The sequence below is a fragment of the Protobothrops mucrosquamatus genome, unplaced genomic scaffold (genome assembly GCF_001527695.2).
Source record: "Protobothrops mucrosquamatus isolate PMUCROS unplaced genomic scaffold, P.Mucros_1.0 scaffold_11, whole genome shotgun sequence".
NCBI lineage: Eukaryota > Metazoa > Chordata > Lepidosauria > Squamata > Viperidae > Protobothrops > Protobothrops mucrosquamatus.
In genome coordinates, this window is record NW_015386087.1 from 892870 (window position 1) to 917570 (window position 24701).

General features: G+C 36.0%; 1 protein-coding gene across 1 annotated transcript in view; it reads left to right on the forward strand.

Annotated features, from left to right (window-relative positions):
• LAMA3 (laminin subunit alpha 3) overlaps positions 1–24701 on the forward strand; it is a 104249-nt gene that overhangs the window by 68927 nt on the left and 10621 nt on the right. Inside the window, 19 exon segments of the mRNA XM_029284954.1 lie at positions 1243–1410; positions 1862–2058; positions 3789–3905; positions 4231–4385; positions 5206–5347; positions 6581–6680; positions 7536–7652; positions 7888–8067; positions 9130–9272; positions 9541–9720; positions 12576–12724; positions 12804–12966; positions 16383–16516; positions 18683–18827; positions 20788–20904; positions 22600–22727; positions 23904–24024; positions 24248–24388; positions 24504–24634. Coding sequence (XP_029140787.1) covers positions 1243–1410; positions 1862–2058; positions 3789–3905; positions 4231–4385; positions 5206–5347; positions 6581–6680; positions 7536–7652; positions 7888–8067; positions 9130–9272; positions 9541–9720; positions 12576–12724; positions 12804–12966; positions 16383–16516; positions 18683–18827; positions 20788–20904; positions 22600–22727; positions 23904–24024; positions 24248–24388; positions 24504–24634 — 2728 coding nt within the window.

The window sequence follows — 24701 nt, forward strand, 5'->3', positions numbered from 1 at the left end:
TCTCAACCTTTTTAATGCTGCGACCCCCAACCGGTTGTAAGTCGAGGACTAAACCGGTCATAAGTTGAGGACTAAACCAGTCGTAAGTTGAGGACTAAACCAGTCATAAGTTGAGGACTACCCAATCAGCCGTAAGTCAGGGAATTTCCCTGCCCGGGAGCGCCGTGCATGTGTGGTTCCGCCCCCTGCGCCGGCTGAGGCGTAGCTGGCAAGCGGCAGAGATGGAGCAGGCCGACCACCAGCTGGCCCAGCTCAAGGGAGGTAAGGCACCCGCCGGAAAAGGGGAAAAAATGGCGGACAGCCTTGCTTGGTGACCCCCGTGAAATGGTCGATCGACCCCAAATGGGGTCGCGACCCATAGGTTGAGAACCACTGCTCTAGGTTGACCATTGCAGTTTCCTTCTGATACCCAGATCTGAATTCTAGCTGTTATGATGTAGAGACAATCCATTTCTTCCAGAGTTCTCTAGATAGTTGCTAACTTACCACCTTCTCTACGATCTTCCCTAGAATGTGGATATTGGAGAATAGTTGTCTAAAACAGCCCAATCATTTGTTTTAAGACATGAGGCAATTTCCCTCCCCCAAGGATGTGTTTGTCACCTTCATGATAGCCATAATATCCATAGACTTTTTATCTTTGACTTGTGGGTTATCCTCTTAATACATAAAAGTGTCACACCTTGCTCATATGACTAAAAGGAGAGGGATCAGCCTGGGACATCTATCAAGGAAGATATATTATTATTCTAGAGCCATGTATTCAGGAGTAAGTCTCATTAGCTAAATTAACTTTACTTCTGAGAAGTCATGGATAAGACTGCAATGTTTTGATAAGCCTTGTGAACATTGGCAGTTTCTATCGACTGAAATAAATTAGAATGTTATCAATCATTTACTTATAGTATATTGAATGGAAAGTTCCACCTTTCAAATTTAAAAGAGGGGTGTGCAACTGCTTACAGGTTCTGTATTTTATCTGATTTTTGATTGGTTTGCTAGGGCTCCAGTCCAAGAAGTGGTCAAAGCAAGACAAAACCTATTATAATTAATGTAGTTATTTCTCATATATTTAACAAATATATTTAACAAATTCCCACAAACTGATGTGACTCCTGGAGAGACCTCCAACTCCACTGAAGAGCACACGTTTGCAATCCTACTTTAAAAATACACCACATATCTTTGTAATAGGGTTTGGTAAAAGTCTCTTATTTATTCAAATTATGTTTTTCTTGTCAGTTCTCTTGGGACAGATAGACGGCACTTCTACAGAAGGAACCTCTGTGCCTACCAAACCCTCTGCACAACAGCTTCTGGAAGCTCAGCAAATGATCAATGAAATGAGAAGCCGTAATTTTGGCCAACAGCTAACGGAAGCAGAAAAGGAAAAAGGGAAAGCCGAACACTGTAAGAACTATACACGTTAAATATTTTGGGTAGAAATGGCTTGATTGGATGAGGTGGGAACAGATGGAGAAAGACTGCTGCCTTATCTGGAAATGCTCACTGAGTTTGTGATGGGTGTGAAGGTAGTTGTGGTTTAATAATGAAGAAAACTGCCAATAGTCACTTCAAAAATATTGTACTTTGTTGCTGCTTGAAACTAGTTCAGGACTTGAGTTGAGCTTTTGCAGTCATATAGTCTTTACAGAAAATTTGGAAATATAATAATATACAGAATGGATGGATAATCCCTATCTATATTTACACTTACTAGGCCAGGTGATCTACCCAACTAAAAATAATTTCTTGATGAGAAATTAATTTATAGAAAGACTGTGAGATAAAAGGACTTGAACGACCTAATGCTCATAGGATATTTGATTTATTCCTGTTTCGCTTTATTCATTTTGCATAGTGCTAGATCGAATAAGGAATGAACTAGAAAAGCGTAAAGCAAACAACCAAGGGCTCATTAAAATTGTGAGAGATTCACTAAATGAATATGAGTCCAAGCTCAATGATCTTCATGAATCTTTGAGAGAGGCAAAGGAACAAACCAAGCTAGCTGAAAATTTAAATGGAGAAAATAAACGCCTTTTGGAAGAGATTAAGGTAAACCTTTCTACCTGTCTACCTACTTACCTATCTAGGCTTATGGTCTTTATGCATGTTGCATTAAATAGGGAAAGTTCCATAATTAGGAGAAAATTTGGTAAAAACTATTGCAAGTGTTAATAGATCTGTTACCTTTTTCAAGACAATTCTGTAAAAGATCCTGTGAATTAGATTTCTCCTATGGTTTTTTTTTTTTTTGCTATTTTATTTTTTTAGAACGCTATAACATAGTTTACTTAAAGACATATTTAAGCAAATGTTTAGTCATCTGGCATGCCCCAGCCCATTCTTTTTGTCCTGCAAGTACCATGACTGACCCAATCATACCCGGACATGTAACAATTGTTATTTCATGTTCTGTTTCCTTGCCAAATACCTAAGATATTCATCACTGTTCAGTAAAAGAAATAACTCTTCAGCAATGAATACAAGATAGGTTTCATGCAGAATAGCATTTTCTCTTGGTTGCCAAACTGACTCTTTTCAAAGAATAGACCTCCTCAAGTGGGAGGTCTTTCCTTTTGAAAATAGGCAAGAAAGAGTGAGGCACTGGACTTGTCTAGGGGCTAAATTCAGCCACAAAGTTGTCGTTTCAGGGCAGGACACATTAGGCACAGGGCTTAATGGATGGAAACGTCACCTCTGATATCCATGTCTCCATGCAGAAAGACAAAGCATAAATAAATCATGCACTAAGTGGGTTGACTTTAGGGGATAAAAGGGACCTCATTCAAGTCCTTGAGGACCATATGAACCCAGACGTTTGGTAATTTAAGCACCTAACAGCAGCATATGACCAAGGGAGAAAAATTCAAAGAGATTCTCATAAATCAGGTTTAATGCCAGGTTACAAAATTTTAGTAACTAGAAGAGTATGGACCAGTCCTAGTTTGTTAGTGGGTACATGAAGATGGAGTGTTGATGAACTGTTTGAACTTCTTTCTCACTGAATCCCTAACAAATGGATTGACATCTCGCTTAAGTGGCGAGACTGACACATCTGTCTTCTATTTAGCTGCCATGTTTTGAAAACCTCTCTCTTCTTTCCCAGACTCTGAGAATTCTGATACCTTAATGCCTCTGTTTAATTTGATTATTTATTTGCTGAAGATGTTTCTGAGGAAATAGCTCAAAAGAAAAACCCTTCGCTTTCACACCTCATGATCCACTGTCATTTTATACCAGATCTACATTTCCACCTTCTTAAAAAATGTTATACCATATCACCAAATGAGATTATGAGTCAGATATTGGCTGAATTGCAGACCTTCTAATGCTTTGCATTTCTCTTCTGGAATCAGCCCAGCCACTTTCACCCCAATCATACTGATTTTAACCATTCCCAACTATTGGGAGAGCAGCTGGTAGCCCTTCACTATTTTCAGGAAGTTGTTTTTCCATTGTTGGCCCAGTCGTCTGGAATGGCTTCCTATGAGAAACGTGTTTGGCCTCAGTGCTGATAGAAGCTTTTGAAACAAAGCTTTAACAGAAAGCACTTAGGAGCTGACACCAAATCTTTTGGAGTTTAGGATTGTCTGTTGGCTTTATTTTAGAAAATTTCTATTGTTATTGTTTTTCTTTTTATACTTTGAGCTACCAAGAGTCTGCGTATGATTGTGGCAGTATGTAAAAATCATATTTAAATTAATATATAAATAGTAATTATACTATGCCACAGAACTTACTTTTGCATTAAAAAGGGGAATCACTTTTTATTTTTCTATCAGAAACAGACAGAAGAGATGACTGGGCAACAGAGTACCATATGGGATCTTCTGAATTCCGCTAAAGCATCGGTGTCTCAAACAAACAGTATATTTGAATTGTTCCAGAAGAGTAAGGAGGTAAATTTGAAAGAATTAATGCTTTTATAAGGCTGAAAAGAGGAAAATAACATTCATATTATGATGAAAATAAGAATATACTACCCATAATAACTTGGTTTTGTAGATATTAGTAACTGCTTGCAAAATATAGGAGCTGTTACTACTCACATATGAAAAAAGGCATCTCTAGCTCATCTGCTGTATGCAATCTTCATATTGTGTTCAAATGCAGAGCTATTTGGGTTTATATAAGAAATTAAAGCAAACAAAAGCTTGCCACTTATTTCTTATTGATGTGTAATGCATGTTAGTCACAATTCATAAATTTCTCTTCTAATTCCAGGAATATGAAAGCCTAGCTGCCAATTTGGATGGAGCAAAGAAAGATCTGGATGAAAAACTGAAGAACCAATTCTTATCGTCCAGTAAGGAACCTTTGGTAGTGAAAGCGGAAATGTATGCTAACTCTTTACAAGACCTGGCAAGAAAGTTGGATGAGTATGTCTTCAGTTTTGTAAATAAATTGTTATAGAATGGTTTATTCCTTGCTTGAAGTGTTTTATACATTGGACTATGGTTCCTTTCTGGTGGAAAGGTAAACTATGTAGTTATACTGAAACTGATTTAAGAGGAAGAAGGTGATTGCTATACTGTACTGTAGAGATGAATGACATTTAAGGTACTGGAGGCATAATTAAGTTTCCCGAAGAGGGGCCCAAATAATGAAAAGAGTAAGATTGTTTTAAATTTCTGCAAATATTTTCAATATTTGGCTAATAATATTGATTCTGCAAATCCCTGAACTTTTGGGGGAGCCCAGGGGTTCTTTAACAAATACTGGTTTAGACTATGCCCTCCCCTAGTTAATCCCATCCATTCCCATCTATCCCTCCCAGAAATAATCAGGGATGAAACTATACACATTTCCATTTTAAAAAAATCTATTTCCTGAATGGATTCGTTTTTATTTCAAATTGATGATAGTCTCTTCTTTAGATGGCAGTACAGTATTTCAAATTAGCTTATCATACAAAATATGCTGTGTTCAATAAAATAGCAAAGTGCTAGACTATCCATCTCTCTCTCTCTTTGTCTCTCCCTCTCTCCCTCCCTCCTTCCCTCCCTCCCTCCCTCCCTCCCTCTCTCTCTCTCTCTCTCTCTCTCTTTCTTTCTTTCTTTCTTTCTTTCTTTCTTTCTTTCTTTCTTTCTTTCTTTCTTTCTTTCTTTTGACAGTAATTAATGAAAACCAAAGTATCAACTAAAGTATTTTAATTTTCTTGATACCTGTATTATATTTTGGCTTCCCCCCGCCATACAGACTCAAGAAGAATGCCAGCAAGAACGAGATAGTGACCTGTGCTGTGGGAGCTGCTAACACTTTTGAGAACATTACTGATATTATTAGAGCAGCAGAAGCAGCAGCCAACAAAGCATCAAGTGCAGCAGATTCAGCTTTATCAGTAAGAGTATTCTAAATGCACAGCATACAGAATTGCTTTATATTTTAATACAAATAAATTCAATGAAGGAAGTAGATCTGAGATGTTAGCATTGTTTGGGAAGGCTGGGAAGGCCAACTGTAGAAACTTAGCCTGTCTGTATAAATTCTGAAGACAGAATTTTAGTTGTCTCCAATGAGCCCACTGCCTTAATGTAAGATGCTAACAGGCTGAACATGTTCTACACTGTAAGAGAAGATGAGCAATCTTAGCAAAAGCTAATTCTTTAAGAGGAGTACCAACCAAACTATAAAAAGATCCCCAGAACATGAGTCCATGTTAATGGACTATTTTAATTGATTTTTTACCTCTGTAGAAAAGAATAGTCACTGCAAGCCTAAATCTCAAAGCAAGATTTGGTCTGATTATGACAAGGTAATGAATGTAGAACTACTTTTAGACTGTGCTCTTCCTGCCCAGTAGAAAAATAAACAAACTTAACATGTTATCTATTGCACTTGTAGGTCAGTAACGTATTGAGACAGGCCCTAAGACCTCACATAACTTCTAGAAACCTGGAGTGCAATTTCTGGAGATTTCCCAAAGTTGGCACTAAATTGTAATTTTCAGTGTGACTCTTGGGAGAAATGATTGGAGACCAAGCATATTAGATATATGTAGTTGTTCTCATCAGAATGCTGTTTAATTAGTTTTTTTGTCTTGGCTTTACAGCTATGTACCTTCTCAGTCTCCAGATAATTACTCTGCTTCAAATGAAATGTATTGGGGGAAAAGATAACATTAATTTACATTTGTAATTCCCATGTTTTTCTTCTTCTTACAAACAAATTCTTAAGGAAAAATAATTGCAGTATGATAGCTTTGGTAGGAAACACTAGAAACATCTTAGATTGCCAGATTTGTGAGGAATGCACATTTTTTTTACAAAATAGCAACTATGTGTGTGTGTGTGTGTGTGTGTGTGAGAGAGAGAGAGAGAGAGAGAGAGAGAGAGAGAGAGAGAGACTTCAAAAGAAATAGATTTTTGTATTGTAACAGCTCTGTTTCTGGAGCATATTGTTCTGTCCTGGCCCTCTTTCTGTGCCACTTGCCTCATTTTGCACCAACCTCCAGTTCCAAGTCTTCTGAATTCACACAAAACAGTTACAGCAATTCTGCTACTGGTGGCTTGGATGATGAATTTGTACTACTTTTGCTGTACAAACCTTTTACCTGGCAGTGCTTCATTTTCAGATAGTGGATGAAAAAGATCTGTCTGGAATGGCTGAAAGACTGAAAACCAACAGTGGAAAAGTGTTGAACAAAGCACGAGAAACACAGAAGACATTGCAAGGTATCATCAGCACACTATACATTGCAAGCATTACAAAACACAATAAAAAGCTTTACGTTTTCATCCTCTACTATTGTTCCAGGCCTGATCTTGTTAGAAGCTAAGTTATATTTGCCACTAACTGACTCCTTTTTGGAAATTGGCTGTTTTCACATCAGCCTAGATCACAGTCACTACATTTGATAAAAAGAGTATGGTAGTTGGTAGTGAAAGTGCTTTTCTTTGTTTTAAGATGGCCTTTCAACAGAATACGTTTCAGAGAAACAGACCTTACAAGACTCAAGCTAGTAAAAGCTGCGTGTGTGAAAAGGGAGGCTACAAAATCTAGTGGTTTCTTCTTCTTGCACCAGTGTTTTACAGTATTGGCAGCTTTAAGATGTATGGACTTCAACTTCCAGAATTGTTTGAACTGGATTCCTTCCATTGACTACCAGTAATTGTAAATTATCTGGGAAAGGCTCTGAACCAATTCATGTGATATTTCTAAAACGCTCAAACCAGTCATATTTCAATGTAGTTAAATTTGCCTAGTAGGATTAAAGTGAAAATGAATTTGGCTGTCATGGGTTCATGGTCTGGCCACCTGGGCAAAAGAATAACTAGAGCAGAGGTCCTCAACCTTGGCAACTTTAAGACTTGTGGACTTCAACTCCCAAAGCTGGCTGAGGAATTCTGGGAATTGAAGTCCACAAGTCTTAAAGTTGCCAAGGTTGAGGACCCCTGAACTAGAGGAAAGCAGAGAAACCTTATCAGAAAGCAGTGAGTTATAGGAGCATGAATAGTAAAACTACTATTAGTATTAAAGTGAGAGCAATCCATAATTATCAGGATGTTTTATAGTGGATTATTTTATAGATCTCAGTCCAGCACTTGATGATATGAGGAGCAAACTTCAGGAAGCCGAACGCAAAAAAACTACAGTACAGGGAGTTCTTAGTGCATTCCAAAATAACCTCCAGGAAATAAAGAGAGGTAAGTAATAGAATGTGGGTTTTTACTAATGTACATTTTGTTGGATTTATTGTACACATTATTTTTTTATATAAAAAAGCATTAAATAAAAGGAAAGAAAAAAATTGTATAAAAATTACATACAATAGTGCAGAATCTAAGCCTCATATATTTCAGTAGAGAGCATTTTCCATTTTATTGTATTTTAAAAATAAATGTTATCCTGAATTTATATGCCACTTTATCTGCCTACTAGATAATATAGAGAGCTTAATCACAACTGCAAATACCATGATTAAGAATGCCAACAATATTACTACAAACGTACTCAGTGAACTGGACCCAATTAAAGCTGGAGTTGAGAACATAAAGCAGACCTATGAAAATGTACAGATTACTGATTTCAACAAGGCTTTGAGAGAAGCAAGCCGTTCAGGTAGCTTTTTTCTTTTACATGGATTCCTTAAACTATTTTTAAATTAATGTTCAAGTTTTCATATGATATCTTTTATGAAAAAGGACAGTTGTTAAAACTCCTATTGAGTCATCACTTAGCAGACACACCCTGTGAGTGTTATGGAACCAAACCTTGTGGAGAATTTTCTGGAATGGTCAAAACCTAAAATAATTTAGATCCTCACTCTAGAATAATCTCTTCCAAGAAGTTGCATAGCAACACCTGTCAAAACCTAAATAGCATAGACATATGGAAGGCAAATCTAGGATACCTAATTTTAGAGAATAAGAGTTTGATAAAATCTAAGCAGTAGTAAAAATGTTTGAATCCCCTTCCTCCATTTTAATATCATAGTCGTTGGGTTGAAGCAGCTGGGAATACAGTTTGTGATGATTTCAGGAATCAAGTCATGGATAGGTTTAACTTCTTGTGGTAGGTTTAAGTTTAACAGATCACAGGTAGATTTAACTTGTTAAATTGAAGGAAGTTTATATGGTGAAGCAACTCTGCACAGGACTATCACTTCCTGCATCAGCCTCATTTTGTATATAGGAAAAAGTTCCACTTTCTGTTGTATAATGCTGTTACAGAGCTGTAGTGATTATTCGAATTATAATACAATACTAGTCATGTTTCCTCCAAAATAATAATTCTATTTCCCAGTGGGTGTTTAGATGAGTCTCAAATTCCTCAACTTGAATGTAGGGTATGGGTGAATAATTTTTGTAGTTCAAGAAATTTGGAGGATGTGAAAGACTGGAAAAGGCTTCTCATATGTTTAATCTTAACAGTGTAGCTATTCCTTCTAGTTTGTGTTCTTGAAAACAAAATAGGGCATAGGAAGCTAGTCAATTATCATTTTCCTTTCTGTTCCCACTTGGGTTTAATAATTGACAAGTAATTAAACTAGTGTATTGTTAATAACTAAAAATTAAGTTTATACTTATGTTAGCCATAATTTTAATAAGTATGTAGACTGGCAATCAGTATTTGATATGTAATATCCTATATTTCTCCCTCATTTTAAAATGCTTTCAACAGTAAATAACTTAACAAGCATGCTCCCAGATCTGTTTAACAAGATTACAAATATCAACCAGCAAGTCATCTCAACAAGCAATATAACAGAGAATATAAATCGCATCAGGGAGCTCATACAGCAAGCCAGAGATGCTGCAAATAAGGTGTGTGGCAAAAAATGTCTTGCTTCCTTTTTAAAAATTATTCTCACATACTTACCTAATTATTCTTAGGTATCCTTTCTCAAAAGTATTTTATTTTGGATGCCTACGTGGGTCAGGCCAATGGGGACAGGAGTAATATTCACAAAACTGTATAAATCCAAGTTGGTTGAATTGTTTAAGAATGATATACTGTAAATACTGAATTCTGTGTAAGTTGAAGTTTTGCTTTGCTTCTTAAGTTTGTAATTACTTACAAATCTTATTTTAGGTGGCCGTCCCTATGAAATTCAATGGCAAATCGGCAGTTGAGGTTCGACTTCCTGATATCCTGGATGATCTGAAGGGCTACACGTTCCTTTCTTTCCTTCTACAAAGGCCTAATAAAAAGGAAGACATGTCACAACCGCAGACATCTGATATGTTTGTCATGTATCTGGGTAACAAAGATGTAAGTATTGATTATTTCTTATTGAGCCATTATTGAAAAGATCATAAATCTATAGCCAAAATATATTTTATGTTATTATAATTTATTCATTTTTTTCCTGCAATTTTGAGTTTAAGCCTAAAACTTTTATTTTTTTAATTTTGCCTTTAACATTGCTTCTGAGGATTGTTTTTTTTTTAACCTTGCTGGTCATTGACCATCTATATAAATAAAAATGTAAATGTTCGTTTGTTCAAAATCTTAAATCTCCGAAAGTTCTTCACCGATTGCTTTGAAATTTTGACACAACGTTGCATTTGAATACGCGCGTGTTTTTATATACCTATATTATATAGATGTCACACCTGTGACAGGTAAAACATGCTTTTTTTGAAAAACAGCGCCATCTGTTGGACGTAAAAGCAACACACGCTTTTACCAGACTGAGCCACAGTAACGCGTGGCCGGATACAGTTAGTAATTAAATAAATTTGAGGTGAAGGGAGGCATTCTGCTTGTTGCAGATGCCATCTCCTCAACTTTGGGGAAAGTCATGGCTATAAAATGGTCTCAATCCAGAACCTTTAAATTATTGGATTCTGTTATCTTTAAAAGCTCTTCATTCTCCCCCCAAAAAGGACCCTGTTGTGGATTGCTATGCTGTATATGAGCTGGAAGCACAATGTGTTTGTATCTTTGAACATGGCACTAGGCACCTTCTTCACTGCTGTTTAATTTGAGATAGCATTTTAAAAATTGTATAACCTTAATATGCCAAAAATGATAAGGAAAAAAAATCAGCAAACAAAACAAGAAAAAGAAAAAAATCAGAAACAGAGGGAAAATAACAATAAATAATATTGTATTACGTATGGAGAATCATTAAGCTTAATTTTTAAATACATCCTTGAAGATCACATGAAATAATAGCAAGCAATATTGATTAGATCAATAAAAAATTCATAAACTGAAAACAATGTAACAGTGTTCCAAAATTTTAAAAAAGAGTCACTCTGTCATGAAAGAAATCATATGTAAGCAAAATGTCAGTCTATTACAGAATGCAGAAAGTGACCTCTATGTTTATTAGGCAAATCCTAAGACTTCTACTGTTTTGAATCAAAATATTTACTTTATTCTGGGCCTTGAGACATCAGTTCCATGTTTATGTAAGGGTTTTCTTGGGCCTGTGTGTCAGTGACCATGTCTCACCAGTTTTAGGCACTAAACAATAAGCTGATCTAAAATATTAATAACCATACTTTTCTGTGACTTCCTCCACCCCAATAAATTATTTACTTGTTATTTTCAATTTGGGGTTTATCATGTGAATAACGTTCAAAATTATCTTCCAAATATATCGTTAATGCAGGAAATAAACAGAATTATAGCTAAAAATAGAGCCAAGCTCCTGTCATTATGTCAAAGCAGCCACATAATTACTTTCTAAAAACAGCAAATGTGTACTATCATGAATTATTTAATTACCCAGCCTATTATAATTCTTCTAATTGGTTCTTTGAATGTAATGTTTTAATCCTGTTGTTTCATGTGAAGCTTTGGACATTGGACTATGGTTCACCTTTTAAATGACATTGGCCGAAATGGGCACCACTTCATCTCTTAATCTGTTAATCAGGGTTTACTATGTGTGCATTTGTGTATGTACAGGTAATCCCCGAGTTAGGAACATTCCCTTAGTGAATGTTCAAAATTACTCAATAAGCACCACCTAGTGTTTACGAAAAAGTCCCGAAATTATGAATGTTGCTGCACCACAGCAGTCATTCACCCTTCCCCCCGCCCTGGGTCTCCCTAGAGAGTCTTCACTTCTTGACTGTTTTGCTGTTTCAGGCCTTCCGTGTGTTCACAGAGAATGGAGATGTAAAGTACTGCAAGACCACACAAGATCTCATGCTACTGATCTTGCATGACCTCACAGTATTTTAGGACTCTGTTCTCTGCAAACGAAGGCCTAGACGAGATCTGCAGCAAAAAAGCTTTGCAAATGGAGGTAAGTGCTAAAACATCGAAGCCTTCCATCCATTTGCAAAGCCATTTGCCATCTTTGCAAAGAGCCTCTGCTGCCAAGAAGGGATCTCTGGAACCATGCAGCCGCCATTCATGACCTCCATTCTGGGCATTGGAGGCCTGCAGGAGGTCTCCCTCGCCCAGAACAAACCGGAGACCCACTGCCGCCGCTCCCAATTTCCATTCTAGGCATGGGAAGCCTCTGGGCTTCCCCTGCCCAGAATGGACCTCCGAAGATCTGTTGCCGTTGTTCCCAACCTCCATTCTGGGCGTGGGAGGCCTCCGGGCCTCTCACGCCCAGAACGGAAGTCAGGAGCAATGGCAGTGGGTCTCCAGAGGTCCATTCTGGGTGGGGAGGCCTCCGGGCCTCCCACACCCAGAACAGAGGTTGGGAGCGGCAGCAGTGGATCTCTGGAGATCCGTTCTGGGTGGGGGACGCCTCCTCCTGGCCTCCAACACCCAGGATGGAGATTGGGAGCAGCGGCAGTGGGTCTCCGGAGGTTTGTTCTGGGCGGGAGAAAGCATTATCTATCAGATAATTAGAGGATGGTAAATACCATGGGTTCTGTGGAGAATTTGAACCATCCAATTGAATTGAAATCTATACTGAATTTAGATTTATCTCTAAGGCAGCTTTTGTCCCAAGGTGAACACAAGCTTATGTGGGAGTTTATTTTTTATTTTTTTTAATCTCAGCAGACTGAGACAAAATTGAAAACAAGTACCCGCCCTGATGATCTTGCTTACATACTCCTCCTTTGCAGGTGTTATATTTGCTGATTTTTTTTAAAAAAAGGATTATATAATATGTTGTCTAAAGAATTAACTTAAGCTTTCGTGTTCAGCGTTCCAACTATATTGGTATGGCTATTCGTGGTGGTCATCTTATTTGCGCCTATAGCCTAGGAGGCTCTGAATATGAAATACGAGTGACGGAAAACATGTATGAGAAAAACACCAGGGACATAGCTTTGGATCAAATCACATTTAAGAGGTATGGACCCTTAAAATAGATCCTTTCCAATTATTTTGCACGCATATTGGAAGTTTTATACATTTTTCTTCTTCTCTAGAATTTACCAGTATGCAGAATTAGAATACAAGCATGCTGCACCCTCAGATTTGTCAGTCAAATATGAACCTTTTCAAGTTCCCAGTAGGAATAGTAACACTCTTCTTAACTTGGATCCTGACAAAGTGGTCTTCTATGTGGGAGGATATCCACCAGAATTTACGGTAACGGCTTTATGTCTTAAGCAAATATTAGAAAAAATAGATCATTATTTTTTGTAATCCAATAGATGACTCTTCTCATAATTTTATCATATTGTTCTTACAAAAAAAGTACTTGGAAAGAATATCTCCACTGCAGGATATATCTTGAGAGGTTATTATGTTGTTTATTTTTGGTCAAATTTTGTGTCAAGTATTACTGAGCTTTGAAACAAAGAAGCAAAATTTTGAAAATGGAACAAATTAGTCAGCTTCCATGATTTGTTTGATTTTTGGAGTTACAGAAAAAGGTTAAAAGAATGTATAGATTTGTCAAACCTATTGCATTTTTATTTTTTTAATATAAATATAAAATCAATTTGATTTCAGAAGCAGATTTCATCAAAAACAAGTTTCCTTGAAGCATCTGAAGCATCTGCTTAAGGCAGGCTTCAGTTAAATTATATTACCCCTGTGGTATATTAGGCAAAACAAAAGTCTGTGTGAAGCCATTGAAATTCCTTAAAATAATAATTATAAAATAATTGATTTAAAGTTACTATTTCAGATTCTGCATATACTTTCAAGTAAAGTAGGGCCATCTATTTTTAGAGTAAAATTGAACATGGACAATTCACGTAGTTTTCTTGGCCACATTTTTGGAAGTGGCTTGGCATTTGCCTTCTTCCAGGATAATAATAATAATGATAAAGTTGGAAGGGACCTCGGAGGTCATCTAGTCCAACCTCCTGCTCAGGCAGGAAACCCTATACCATTTTGGACAAATGGCTGTCCAGTTTCTTCTTAAAAACTTCCAGTTTCTAGCCTAATACCTTTAACCATTACACCAAACTGGCTCTCAAATATAATTGCAATCTGTACAATTAAAGAAGGTGGAAATCCATACCCACCTAACTTGCTTTAGAAAATTAATCTGAACCATTTCAAAAGGTTTTCAGCTTTTAAAATTTTAATGCAGCAGAATCTAATACATCTTGAGCTATGTTCAAAATATCTATTAATAAATATAAATTCTCTGATGTCTAGTTTTAATAAATCTGGACTGCAATGGATAAATTATGTATGTTAACACTCACTGCAATGATCTAGCCAACAAAACAGTTAATAGAGTCTACCTTAATTAATTATATGCGTTTATACCTTTCCATACAATTTAGAATCTTTACCTGATTTTAAATTCAGCCACATAAAAAGATAAAGGCAATTAATCATATGTAAACTATTTAGTATAAATCTCTTAGAATATCAAGCCCCAAATATCTATAAAATATTTATACCATTTAATAGGAAAACCATCTAGGCTGGAGGCTTTCTACTTTTCACCAGCTGAATTGTCTCAAATATCTCTTAAGTTTCAAAGCTGCTTTCAAAATCCCTGCACAATCTTGTAGTAACAGTTGAATATCAAATTCACTCAAAATATTACTCATTTGCTGTTGATCTATCATATCATCAAGATCATAAAATTACTTGTATTAAAATACAATTGAAAAATTGTAAATTAATATATCTGTGATTCTCTGCCCATTGTTTCAGAGATTACATCTTGTGTTTCTCTTGTTTTAAATAATGTGCTTATTTAGTACATTACCATCTTTTTGATTACTTTCCCAATATTTAATTTAAATCTTTTCAAAGAAAATTTAATCTGAACAATCTAAAAATTATCCATTTGCTACTTGGATGAATGTAAACTGTAGGATTCTTTGCATATTCCAGTAAACATTCTTTAACTATATTTTCCATAAATTTGCAACCAAGAATTCTATTGTTCCTTATCACAGAGACAATAACCCACCTTATAAGCCTTATATATATCTCTTACAATCAGTAGGCTAGTTAGAATCTCAATTACATTCCAAAAAACTCCTGTTTGCTGTTTGATATAATCAAAAATTATCATCCCATGTAAAAAAAGACTTAAAATATCATATACAATTAGCTGGAGTACTGTCTGTTTTCTTTCTTTCTTCAGCATGGTGTTAACAGGAATGCAATGCTCTAATTACAGATAGTCCTAAACCTACAATCACAATTGAGCTCAAAATTTCCATTTTTGAATGAGGGCATGCTATTAATTATATTTATTTTATTTAGAATATGAAGTCAGGGTGGGGGGATTTTGCTTATTCTAGAACAGTGATCGCGAACCTTTTAGAGACCGAGTGCCCAAAACTGGCCCCGCCCCTGCTCTACCTCCTGCCCCGCCCCCACCCCGCCTACCCGCAGGGCCACTCACCACCTCCAGGGCTGGCTGCAGATCACCCAGGCAGCCCAGCAGCGCCATGGCAGCCACGCCCTCTGTCATACCCCGCAGCATCAACTGTGCACGATTCGGCATGAGGGCAGAGTCTTGTCTATGCTGCCTGGCTGCCATGTCCTTGGCTGTGCTGCTCTGCATGGGCCACACTCGGGGGTGACTCTCCTTCAGGGGGGCTGCTGGTGAGGAAGGGGTCACAGGGGGAGGCAAGGCTGGGGCAACAGCATGTGTGCCCACAGAGAGGGCTCCGAGTGCCACCTCTGGCACCCATGCCATAGGTTCACCACCACTGTTCTAGAACACCCCTTTCTTCCCCTCCCCTGCCCCTGAAGGCAACTTCAGCCTCCTGTTCCAGATGTACGTTTGTTGGCATTCTTTAGGATTTATTATCCCGTTTCTTCCACTTCATTTATCACTCTAGCTTGCAACTATGGCTAGAGGCTTTGTGAGAAGTATTTGATTGCAAACTTGACTTGATACCACACTACTTTCACAGTTTTCCTATACTGTAAGGATGACAACTTAAGAGCCAGATCTTTATTCCTGTGAGAAATGTGTCAGTGTGTGATTTTTTTTTATTTTGCAGCTAATGAGAAATATGTACTAGATAGAAGAACTGCTCTCAATCTATTTTCTTTTCTTTTTGCATTACAGAGTGACAGGGTTTTGTTGCAGTAGTTTTAGATGGGACACTGAGGGGATAATTGATTTTGCATACCTATTGATCAGCTGAAGAGTAAACACCAATTGTCTCATGATTTTCTCTGCCTGTTTTCTTTATTCTGAAGAACGAGTATAACTGCATGGTTGACTTCAAAATAAGTTGGAGGAATTGAGGAATGTTGTGTGGAAGTGAGATTTTTAGTTATTAGGCTGAACATTCAGTGAATCAGTAAATCCCAAATATTCAAAATTATTTTTGCAATCTTAAAAGCCAAAACTTTTCTTTTTAAATTCTTTTAATTAAGAATTAGAATTTTAAGGATATGGAATTTTGAATATAGTTATAAATGATTGGGTCTGTGCAATGCAATAATGAAAACGCATTGGGGGCTACAGAATCTCATGACAATTGCAATTTCTATGTTTATATAGTATTATTGAGCATTATAGAACTATGCTGCTATTTTTTTCTTGAAGAGTGTTCTTATTTTTACAGCCTCCTAGTACACTGGACTATCAACATTACAAAGGCTGCATTGAATTAAACAGCTTAAATGACAGAGTTTTCAGCTTATACAATTTCAAGAAGACTTTTAATCTTAACACTACTGCGGTGCAACCATGCAGGAGGTAATTTTTTTAAAACTAGATGTGCTTTAATTATTATGGAATGTTATCAAGCACATTCTGTTTCTCCTATTCAGATATGGATAGTTTTTATCAGCCTTCAAAAATCTCTATGTATCTTTTAAAATCATATTCAGATTTTAAGTTGGTCACGTACATAGCCATGCTACTCCTTGTTCTTCTACATATTGGCATCTGATCTACAATAAAGTATTCCTCTCCATTTAGTGAGGTATTATTAGTTATCTGTAAGATCAAATATAGGTGGCTGAAACTTTTAGTGGTTTGTTATTATTAAGATTTTTGAGGATCTACATGGTGAAACTATGTAAACCCCCCCCCCCAAGGGCAAAGAAATATTTTCTGACAAGTGATCAGAATTAATTAAAAGGGCTCCTTTTAGCTTTGAGCTTGGGTAACTTAAGTACCTTCTGGAGTCCTTGACTGAGGCACCCCCTGAGATGGTAGTTTCAAAATATCTTTCAGAGTGTACTGACTCCAATGATGATATCTTGGAAACGGAGTCAGTGGCATTAATGTAAAGTCATATAGAAAATTGATAAAATCTGTATGGTGCCAATGTGATGCAAGCCTTAATCTTTTTCTACATGTATTGTGACACTATGTGCATGTATTAAAGGGATGAAGTTCATGGCACAGCACTGCTCCTGTCTTTTTTTTATGAAAGAGGTAGATCCTATGGATGCTCCGGGTTAGGTTCATTTTTGAGGAGACCAATACATGATGTAGGCTGGCATTGGCTAGGCATTTTATTACCACTTGAAGAATGCAGTCAGCGAGAGCAGAAGGAATCAGACTAACAACAGTTAAGCTTATTCTCCACTTTTTTTTCTGTATGCCAAAGTTCTCCTTCACATGTACAGCATAGAACTTATATTTCAATTCCCACTGAGCTTCAGTTAAAATATTACGTGCATTCTCTGATACTTTCCTCATTCTGTGGTTGAGCTTTCACATTGCATTAAGCAATGGTTTGTTTGCTTTTGACTTCACATGTATTATCCTTTGCGAGGTAGTCAGATGAGAAGCACACCCAGAAATACTAGTTCTATCTTTATTATAAGGTTACATTAAGAAAATCTTGCAAGTCTGAAAGTACATCTCTCCCCCCTCACCTTTACAATCCAACAAACTAAGGAGGGTCGCTTTTGAGATGTTTGCCATATCTACATTCCTTCTAATGGCTGAGCTGCCTCTTATTTAACACTTATCTAGTCTGCAGCTCTTCTCCCTGTCTCTCCAAGATCATTCATACATGCCACTACAATATGTTAGGTAGGACTTTGCATAAGCAATTGGATCAAAACTTGGAACTGAATTGCTGAATCGATTTAAAGTGGCGGGTTATGTGGATCCCTTTAAATAGATTTAGACTTTAGATTAACTCTTGTGCAGATGCTGTAAGCAATGTGATACACACACTTCAAATCAAAGTTGAATTGCAAGTGTATTTTATTTATTTGATATATATTCCACCTTTCTTCAGGATTATATAGCACTTATTCCTTCAGTTCCCTTCCCCTCCCAATTGCACTGGGGTACTGAAACACTGTAAGTGGTCCCAAGTCACCCAGAGAACTTTAGTGTCTGAAAGTGGAGAACCCGAGTTCCCCTATCCTAGTTCAGTCTTTGAGCCATTGTCCCATGCTAGCTCTTTGAATCATGTCTGAGGTTCTTAACATGCTCTTTATGAGAACCCACTAATCATGATTTTGAAATGAGGACTGGTGCTTAGCATGATGTTTGAATTGTGACTTATTCAATAAATACGTTTGAAACAAAAATAGCTTAGTGCAACTTGTGAAGCGAGTTTTGAAATTTAAGGAAATGTGTTCATCTGTAGGCTAAAGAAAGATAAAGGAAGTTTGGTTAACTTTCAATTTCTTCTCAGACACAGCTTTATTTTAGAATTCAAAAAACCAAGTGTAAGCTATTATTTAAACTTCATAAATGTGCAATTGGACTGTTAAAAAGAATAAGAAAACAAACTGAAGGAATGATTGTATCTTTAACATATAGTTTACTTCCTTATGAAGGGAAACACAATTTTCACTTAGTTTGACTGTTTTCTTTGTTTAACATTTCTTGATATATCAAATATGCTTGGTAGGATGATAGTATTTTCATCCGCAGATTTCTTTATTTCAGATACAGAGAACAATCTGCTGACTTTTACTTTGAAGGCATAGGTTATGCACAAATAAAGGCTTCTCCAGGCACAGGACCCATAAGATATGAACAAACCATTCAAACTGCTTCAGATGTCGGGTTGGTGTTCTTTGCAGCAAATCAGGTAATTAATATTCATGTAAACGTTTCCAGGCAAACTGGAAGGTGGCAGAGAAGAAAAAAGAATGAAATTAAGCACAGGGAAAGGAAGATCCATACAAATAAATATTTCTGAAGCAATGTAAATATGTCAATACTAACCCCAAATTTGTATCTATTAACTTATAATTGAAAATAATTTGAAACACATATTCAAATAACCAGTCATTTCAGATTCCAACATACACTGTATTGTACTGTTGGAAAAATTATTCATAAACAATTTTGATAGTTTTGTGATATAAAGAAATAGACTTGGTGGAAGTGCATCTCAAGAGATCTATTATATATGTATGTATGTACAGAATGTATTTGTGTAGTATGTGTGTATATGTATTTATGTAGTACATTATACTCTTCAACCCAGAACCTAAGTTTCATCAAAGAAAGAAGCTTAATCTTAATTCATTTAAATCTTTTTTTTGTCTTATTAAGGAATGATGTTACCTTAACTTAAATGCATCTGGAGGAAATTTTAAAATACCCAATTATTTTGTTCATAGTTTAAGACTTAAAGAAACAAGAATAGCTGCTTAAATATTTTTCATGAAAACTTACAAAAATGTCCAGCAAAGGAGTGATCCCACCTTATCCAGATTCCTCATTCATTCCACTCTATGGAGTTTGTTGGTGGGTGGTGTTGTCTTCTGAGTTGGGGCCAGCTGAGTGGGAAAACTGAACTGTTGGTTTGCATTTTGCACCCATCCCGAGGGTCTCTTCAGTAATATTTTATTTAAACAATAGTAAAGGCATCTCATAAACAGTTGTATTAACTAGCATAATCCCAAAAGATAGGGAATAGTTTTTAAAATATTTTAAATATAGATGTACAGATATTGAAATGTTATTCTGGGCATGTTGAGAATTTACTTTCTCAGCTGTAATTTGCATGATATCTGTTAACTGCAATAAATTGTTTTCATTGTTTTTCTCAGTAAGCTAGGAATAGTCAAATATCAACTGGAGAGTTATTTAGCCATAAACTCTGGAGTGCAGAGTTTATGTTTTCCTTTAGGTTACAGATGTGCGGCTTAGGTTTCATAATATTTTCTGAATCTCATTTTTCAGATCTTAACATTGTGTCAAGCAGATCAGCTTAGTAATACTTCCTAAGCCCTTATGATGCCAACTGCATTGAAGTTTTTGGAACATAACCTTAACTTTCTCACAACTTTATGCCGAGTCTTTTTTTTTTTTTTTTTGGCTAAATAAATGGAAAATTGATCATTGTAGTTTCTGAATGTAGCTATAAAGATCAGACTGAGCACTCAGATCCAGTCCCTGATGCTTCATGAGCTACTGCCTCAATTGAAGAAAATGAAAGACATAGGGATGGTAGTTGGACTTGAATGGCAGTAAGCAAAATGCAATATTCACCTACTAGAACCTCTGCCCTTTTAGTTCATATATTTTGCTAGTCTTGGCCTATGCTCAAGCAAATGTAGGGCTATTGTTGCTTGTATTCGTGAGCATATATAAAATTCCTATTTCAGGTTCCTGATCTTCTAGTTATCTGGTGATAGAAACAAGCAGCCCAAATGACAAAGCAGAAAGATGCATTATGGCTTTCTCATAGAATAAAAATGAAAAATAGTTGGATGTTGGATTTGTAGTTGGATTTATAGTTGGATGTGAAAATGTTGGTCTTCATTGGCTTCAGTCAGTTATTCCCAACAATACTCTCCAGTTGTTGCTCAAAAATGTTTCAAGTTGTAATTCAGCAAATCTGGGGGAAAGGATAGCCCTCTTTCTCCACCTAAGAAGGAACAATGCATTTTTTCTTTAAAAAATGAAAGCTGAAACAATCAGACTATTAGGAAAAGATATAAATATTATATGTTATTCAGAATAAAAGAAAAAATGCCTGCTTCAGTTAATGTCTATTTCTGTATTATTTTGCATAAAACATTATTTCTGGATTATAGGACAAGTTTATTAGTTTGCGAATTGAAAATGACCGCCCAATATTCACATACAAAGTTGATTCACAACCTCCAAGAGAAATAACAAATGGAACCATGAGCAGCGTAACAGAAAAACTGGTAAGTTTCTCTGCACAAAACGAATCTCAGGCTTGTTATCATTATGAAAATGCTCACACACGACCCTTTGCAATGTGCTAGCTATTTTATTAACCTTAGCTACACATATGGAAATTGTTAAAGTTTATTCTTAAAACAAATATGTGAGATTGCTCCCAAATGTATATGTCAGCATAAGGGGACATTATGTAGGAGATTAGGGCTATGTGTCAGTCCCACCACCAAATTTGTCATACTCTGGCTTTGCCCCTCCAGACAAAAGGTTCTCAGGAGGAGGTTGGGTTAACATGTTTGGGAGCTTCCATATTATCAAAAGGTTGATGTCAGAAGGCTCTAAGACAGTCTTGCCCAACTTTACTATCTTCTGGGTATGCAGAAGATGGGAGGGTTTCAACACCTAGGCTTCTTGGCAATGGCCGTGCTGGCTAGAGAATTGCAGGAGTTGAAATATGCATTTAGGTTGGGAAAGGCTAAACATGATTAATATTCAGCAGAGTGTTTATGTAAAAATTAGGAAATGGACAGAGTCAGCCAGCAATGAAGAAATGTCTCAGGTAGCAGTTGATGGAGAACAGGAATACCCTTTGCCTATTCCTCCTGAATAAACAAAGCATTTTCGGGTTGTTGAACCATCACCCTGTTAACTACTAGCCCAGTTGCTCTTTTTTTAATATAAAAAGGCAAGGAGTGTTGTCTTTTTGTTTGCCTCAGGCAGCGGAATGTTTTCATGCAGATCTGAGAAAAAAAAGGCATCTTATTTAAGTTGCTGCCAGCAGATATTACCCCAGCTGCTTATGTATCCCCTGCCTGTAATGTTCAGTCTCTGCAATGATTGTGGAGTGGAACTGCCAGTCAAAGGTTAGCAATGCTGAGCACTCCCTCTTAGCAGGAGGAGAGAATTACTTATAGAGAAAGGGATTTTGAAGGATAGTCTCAGAACCCAAGCGTAGGAATACCTGTCAGGGAAAGAGGGTTGGGAGTCGTTTTAGAGCTGGAGTGGGGTAGCAGTTATGAGATAATCTGTGGAAATCAGTAAATCTCTTTTCAAATTCCATTTTGTGGTCATTATTTAGCAAAAAATCCATTTATTCTTTTATTGCTATATTAATCAAGGGTCTGCACTATCTTACATCTTTCCCACATTCAGTTATATTGTCTTGGAGATTTAAAGAATGTTAAATCCTCATTAGGACTTGATGGTATCAAAATAAAAGGTAATAGCAGAAAAGATTGGTATAATACAGAGGGTCCCGTGTTGTTCAAAGGAAACGTTTTTAAGTTTGAAATTTTAAAGTAAGGGGGGGGGGGAAATGAAAATGCTTGGTGCTTGTGGGCCATATCAACATTTTCTATCTTTTAGAAAAGAACTGGAAACTAATATATATTTCTGGCAAAGTTTGTGTTGTAGCTTTTTTTAAAAAACGTCTATTTTAAAAGAGAACTTCGGGTTTCTTCTCCCCTCTTGTTGATTTTGTTTCCTGTTGACTAACTATACTTTAGTATTGTCTTAATTTTTGTTTCTTACCTATAATATTGACTGTTCATTGTTTTAATTAATTATTACAAACTAAAAAAACATAAAAGGCACAATATTGGAAATAATAAAGATACTACTTGTAAATGTAAATGTTAAAATCATAATGAAATAACAAATAACACAAAAGGCTTTAAATCTGATTGTTTTATTTGTTTCAGGTTATTTTACACATTTCCCCCAAACAATATATTTTTGGGATTGACAAACTTAGATTATATGCCAGCGTGAATACATTTCATTTTGATTCATATTACTTGGGAGGAATTCCAAACTCTCTAAGAGAACGGTAAGTGGCCCCATCTTGAAGATAGGAACTGGTGCAGAGTAGTAAGGATGCATGTTAGGCCTTGGCAATGCTGAATGCATTCTTGCACCTGGATTGTGGTTTAGCTGGAGACTTTTGCCTTTCTTGGGTTTGGTATTGATGTTTGGTATGGATATTGTCAGTCATCTAGAAGCAACATTACTGTATATAATGACTGAGGTGCATTTGGCTTGATAGGTTATAAGTTCCTCATGCTTGATGTAAGTTAACAGAAAGAAGATCCAGCTGGATGACTAAATAATTCTTTCCTTCTTCTAAGTTGGAATGAAAAACTTTTAACTAAAGCTTTTTCCTTCTGGAAATTGAGCTTCCATTCAAATGATCTGGGGATAATATACAATCATAACATTTTTTTTCCAAAAGAAGTAAGCACGGGGATGCTGCTATTTTCTATAGTTTCTAAAACTACGGTTTTAGAATATGTATGTGGATTCCAGAATTTCCCATAGTATACTTTTTTTTGTACAAAAAATGCACTTGGTATAAACATGTATAATTATAAATAATAGTGAGAAAAATACTATTTTCTATGTATAATTTAAAAAATACGTTATTCTTTGAATAAATATATATTTTGAAGAGAAACATACAAACATAATTTGGAGATGAATAAGAATTGTTTGTTTTCTCCTGTATGGTGAATTCTGCTCTCAACAATGCAGTCATCACAGACACTTAGAATTAAAATTCAAATAACATTAAAGAGGATGTAAATTCCTTACCCTGGCTTTACAGCAATTGGAAAGTTTATTTATTTATTAGATTTTTATCCCGCCTTTATCATTTTTATAAATAATTTAAGGCAGCTAACATACCTAATGCTTCTTCCTTTTCCTATTTCCTACCACAACAACCATGTGAGGTGAATTGGACTGAGAAACAGTGATTAGCCCAAAATCACCCAGCTGATTTTCATGACTAAGGCAGGACTAGAACTCAGGGTCTCCTGTCTTCTAGCCTGGCGCCAAGACCAAACTCTAGATCAAAGTGCAACCCTTTTCTCCCTGTATAGTTTATGGAATTCTTTCTGATAGTGGAGAGTAGTTTATCTACCCCAAAAGACAAGAGATTTGCATAATATCAACTTTAAAGCTGTGGTTTGCTGATTGCTGTTATTTACTTATTTTTTGGAAGCAGGTTTAATATATCCATACCACCATTTCGTGGGTGCATGATGAATATTAAAACCTCATTTGAACGTTCTATAAGCTTCTCTGAAAGTTTTGGTGTCAGCAGAAAATGCCCGGAGGATTGGAAGGTAAGTTAATCACCACTTCTTTTATTACTTGGTATTACTCCATAATGTTCACAATTCTTTAATTCACAATTCGTCTTCATTATTTAAACATAATATCTCTAAATATTTCTAAAAATATGAAACATCTGTTAATCTTATTATAAATAATAGAGAAGCAAGCAAAATAAAGATCACTCACTAGTTTTAAAAAGAAAGTGTTTTATCATCTACTTGTATTTTTTAGCTGGTGAGAACTGCAAACTTTTTCAAGAATGGAGTTCTTGACTTAAATGATAAAGATTTTCCATTTCCTGATAATTTCCAAGTTGGATTTGGTTTTCACACATTGGCAGTTAATGGAACGCTATTAAGTTATAAAATACAGGTAAGAAAGATAAATTATCTTTTGTTGTCTTCTAAAATACAGTCAAGTTGCTTTCCTACAAAATCCAAAATCTCAATATTCAAAAAAAATGTCTGTTTCTTTTTCCTTCTTTTAGCTTGCTGATTTTACTGTTTTCCTAAGAAATGGCTATGTAATTGTAATCTTGGCTGATGAAGAAATCCAATCGAGCAAAAAATATGAAATTGGTTCAATGCATTACATAACAGTGATAAAAGAAGATGATATGTATGTTTAAATGATTATTGTATTGAGTAATGCTTTGGTCAAAATATAATTTTATTGTTTAATTTGA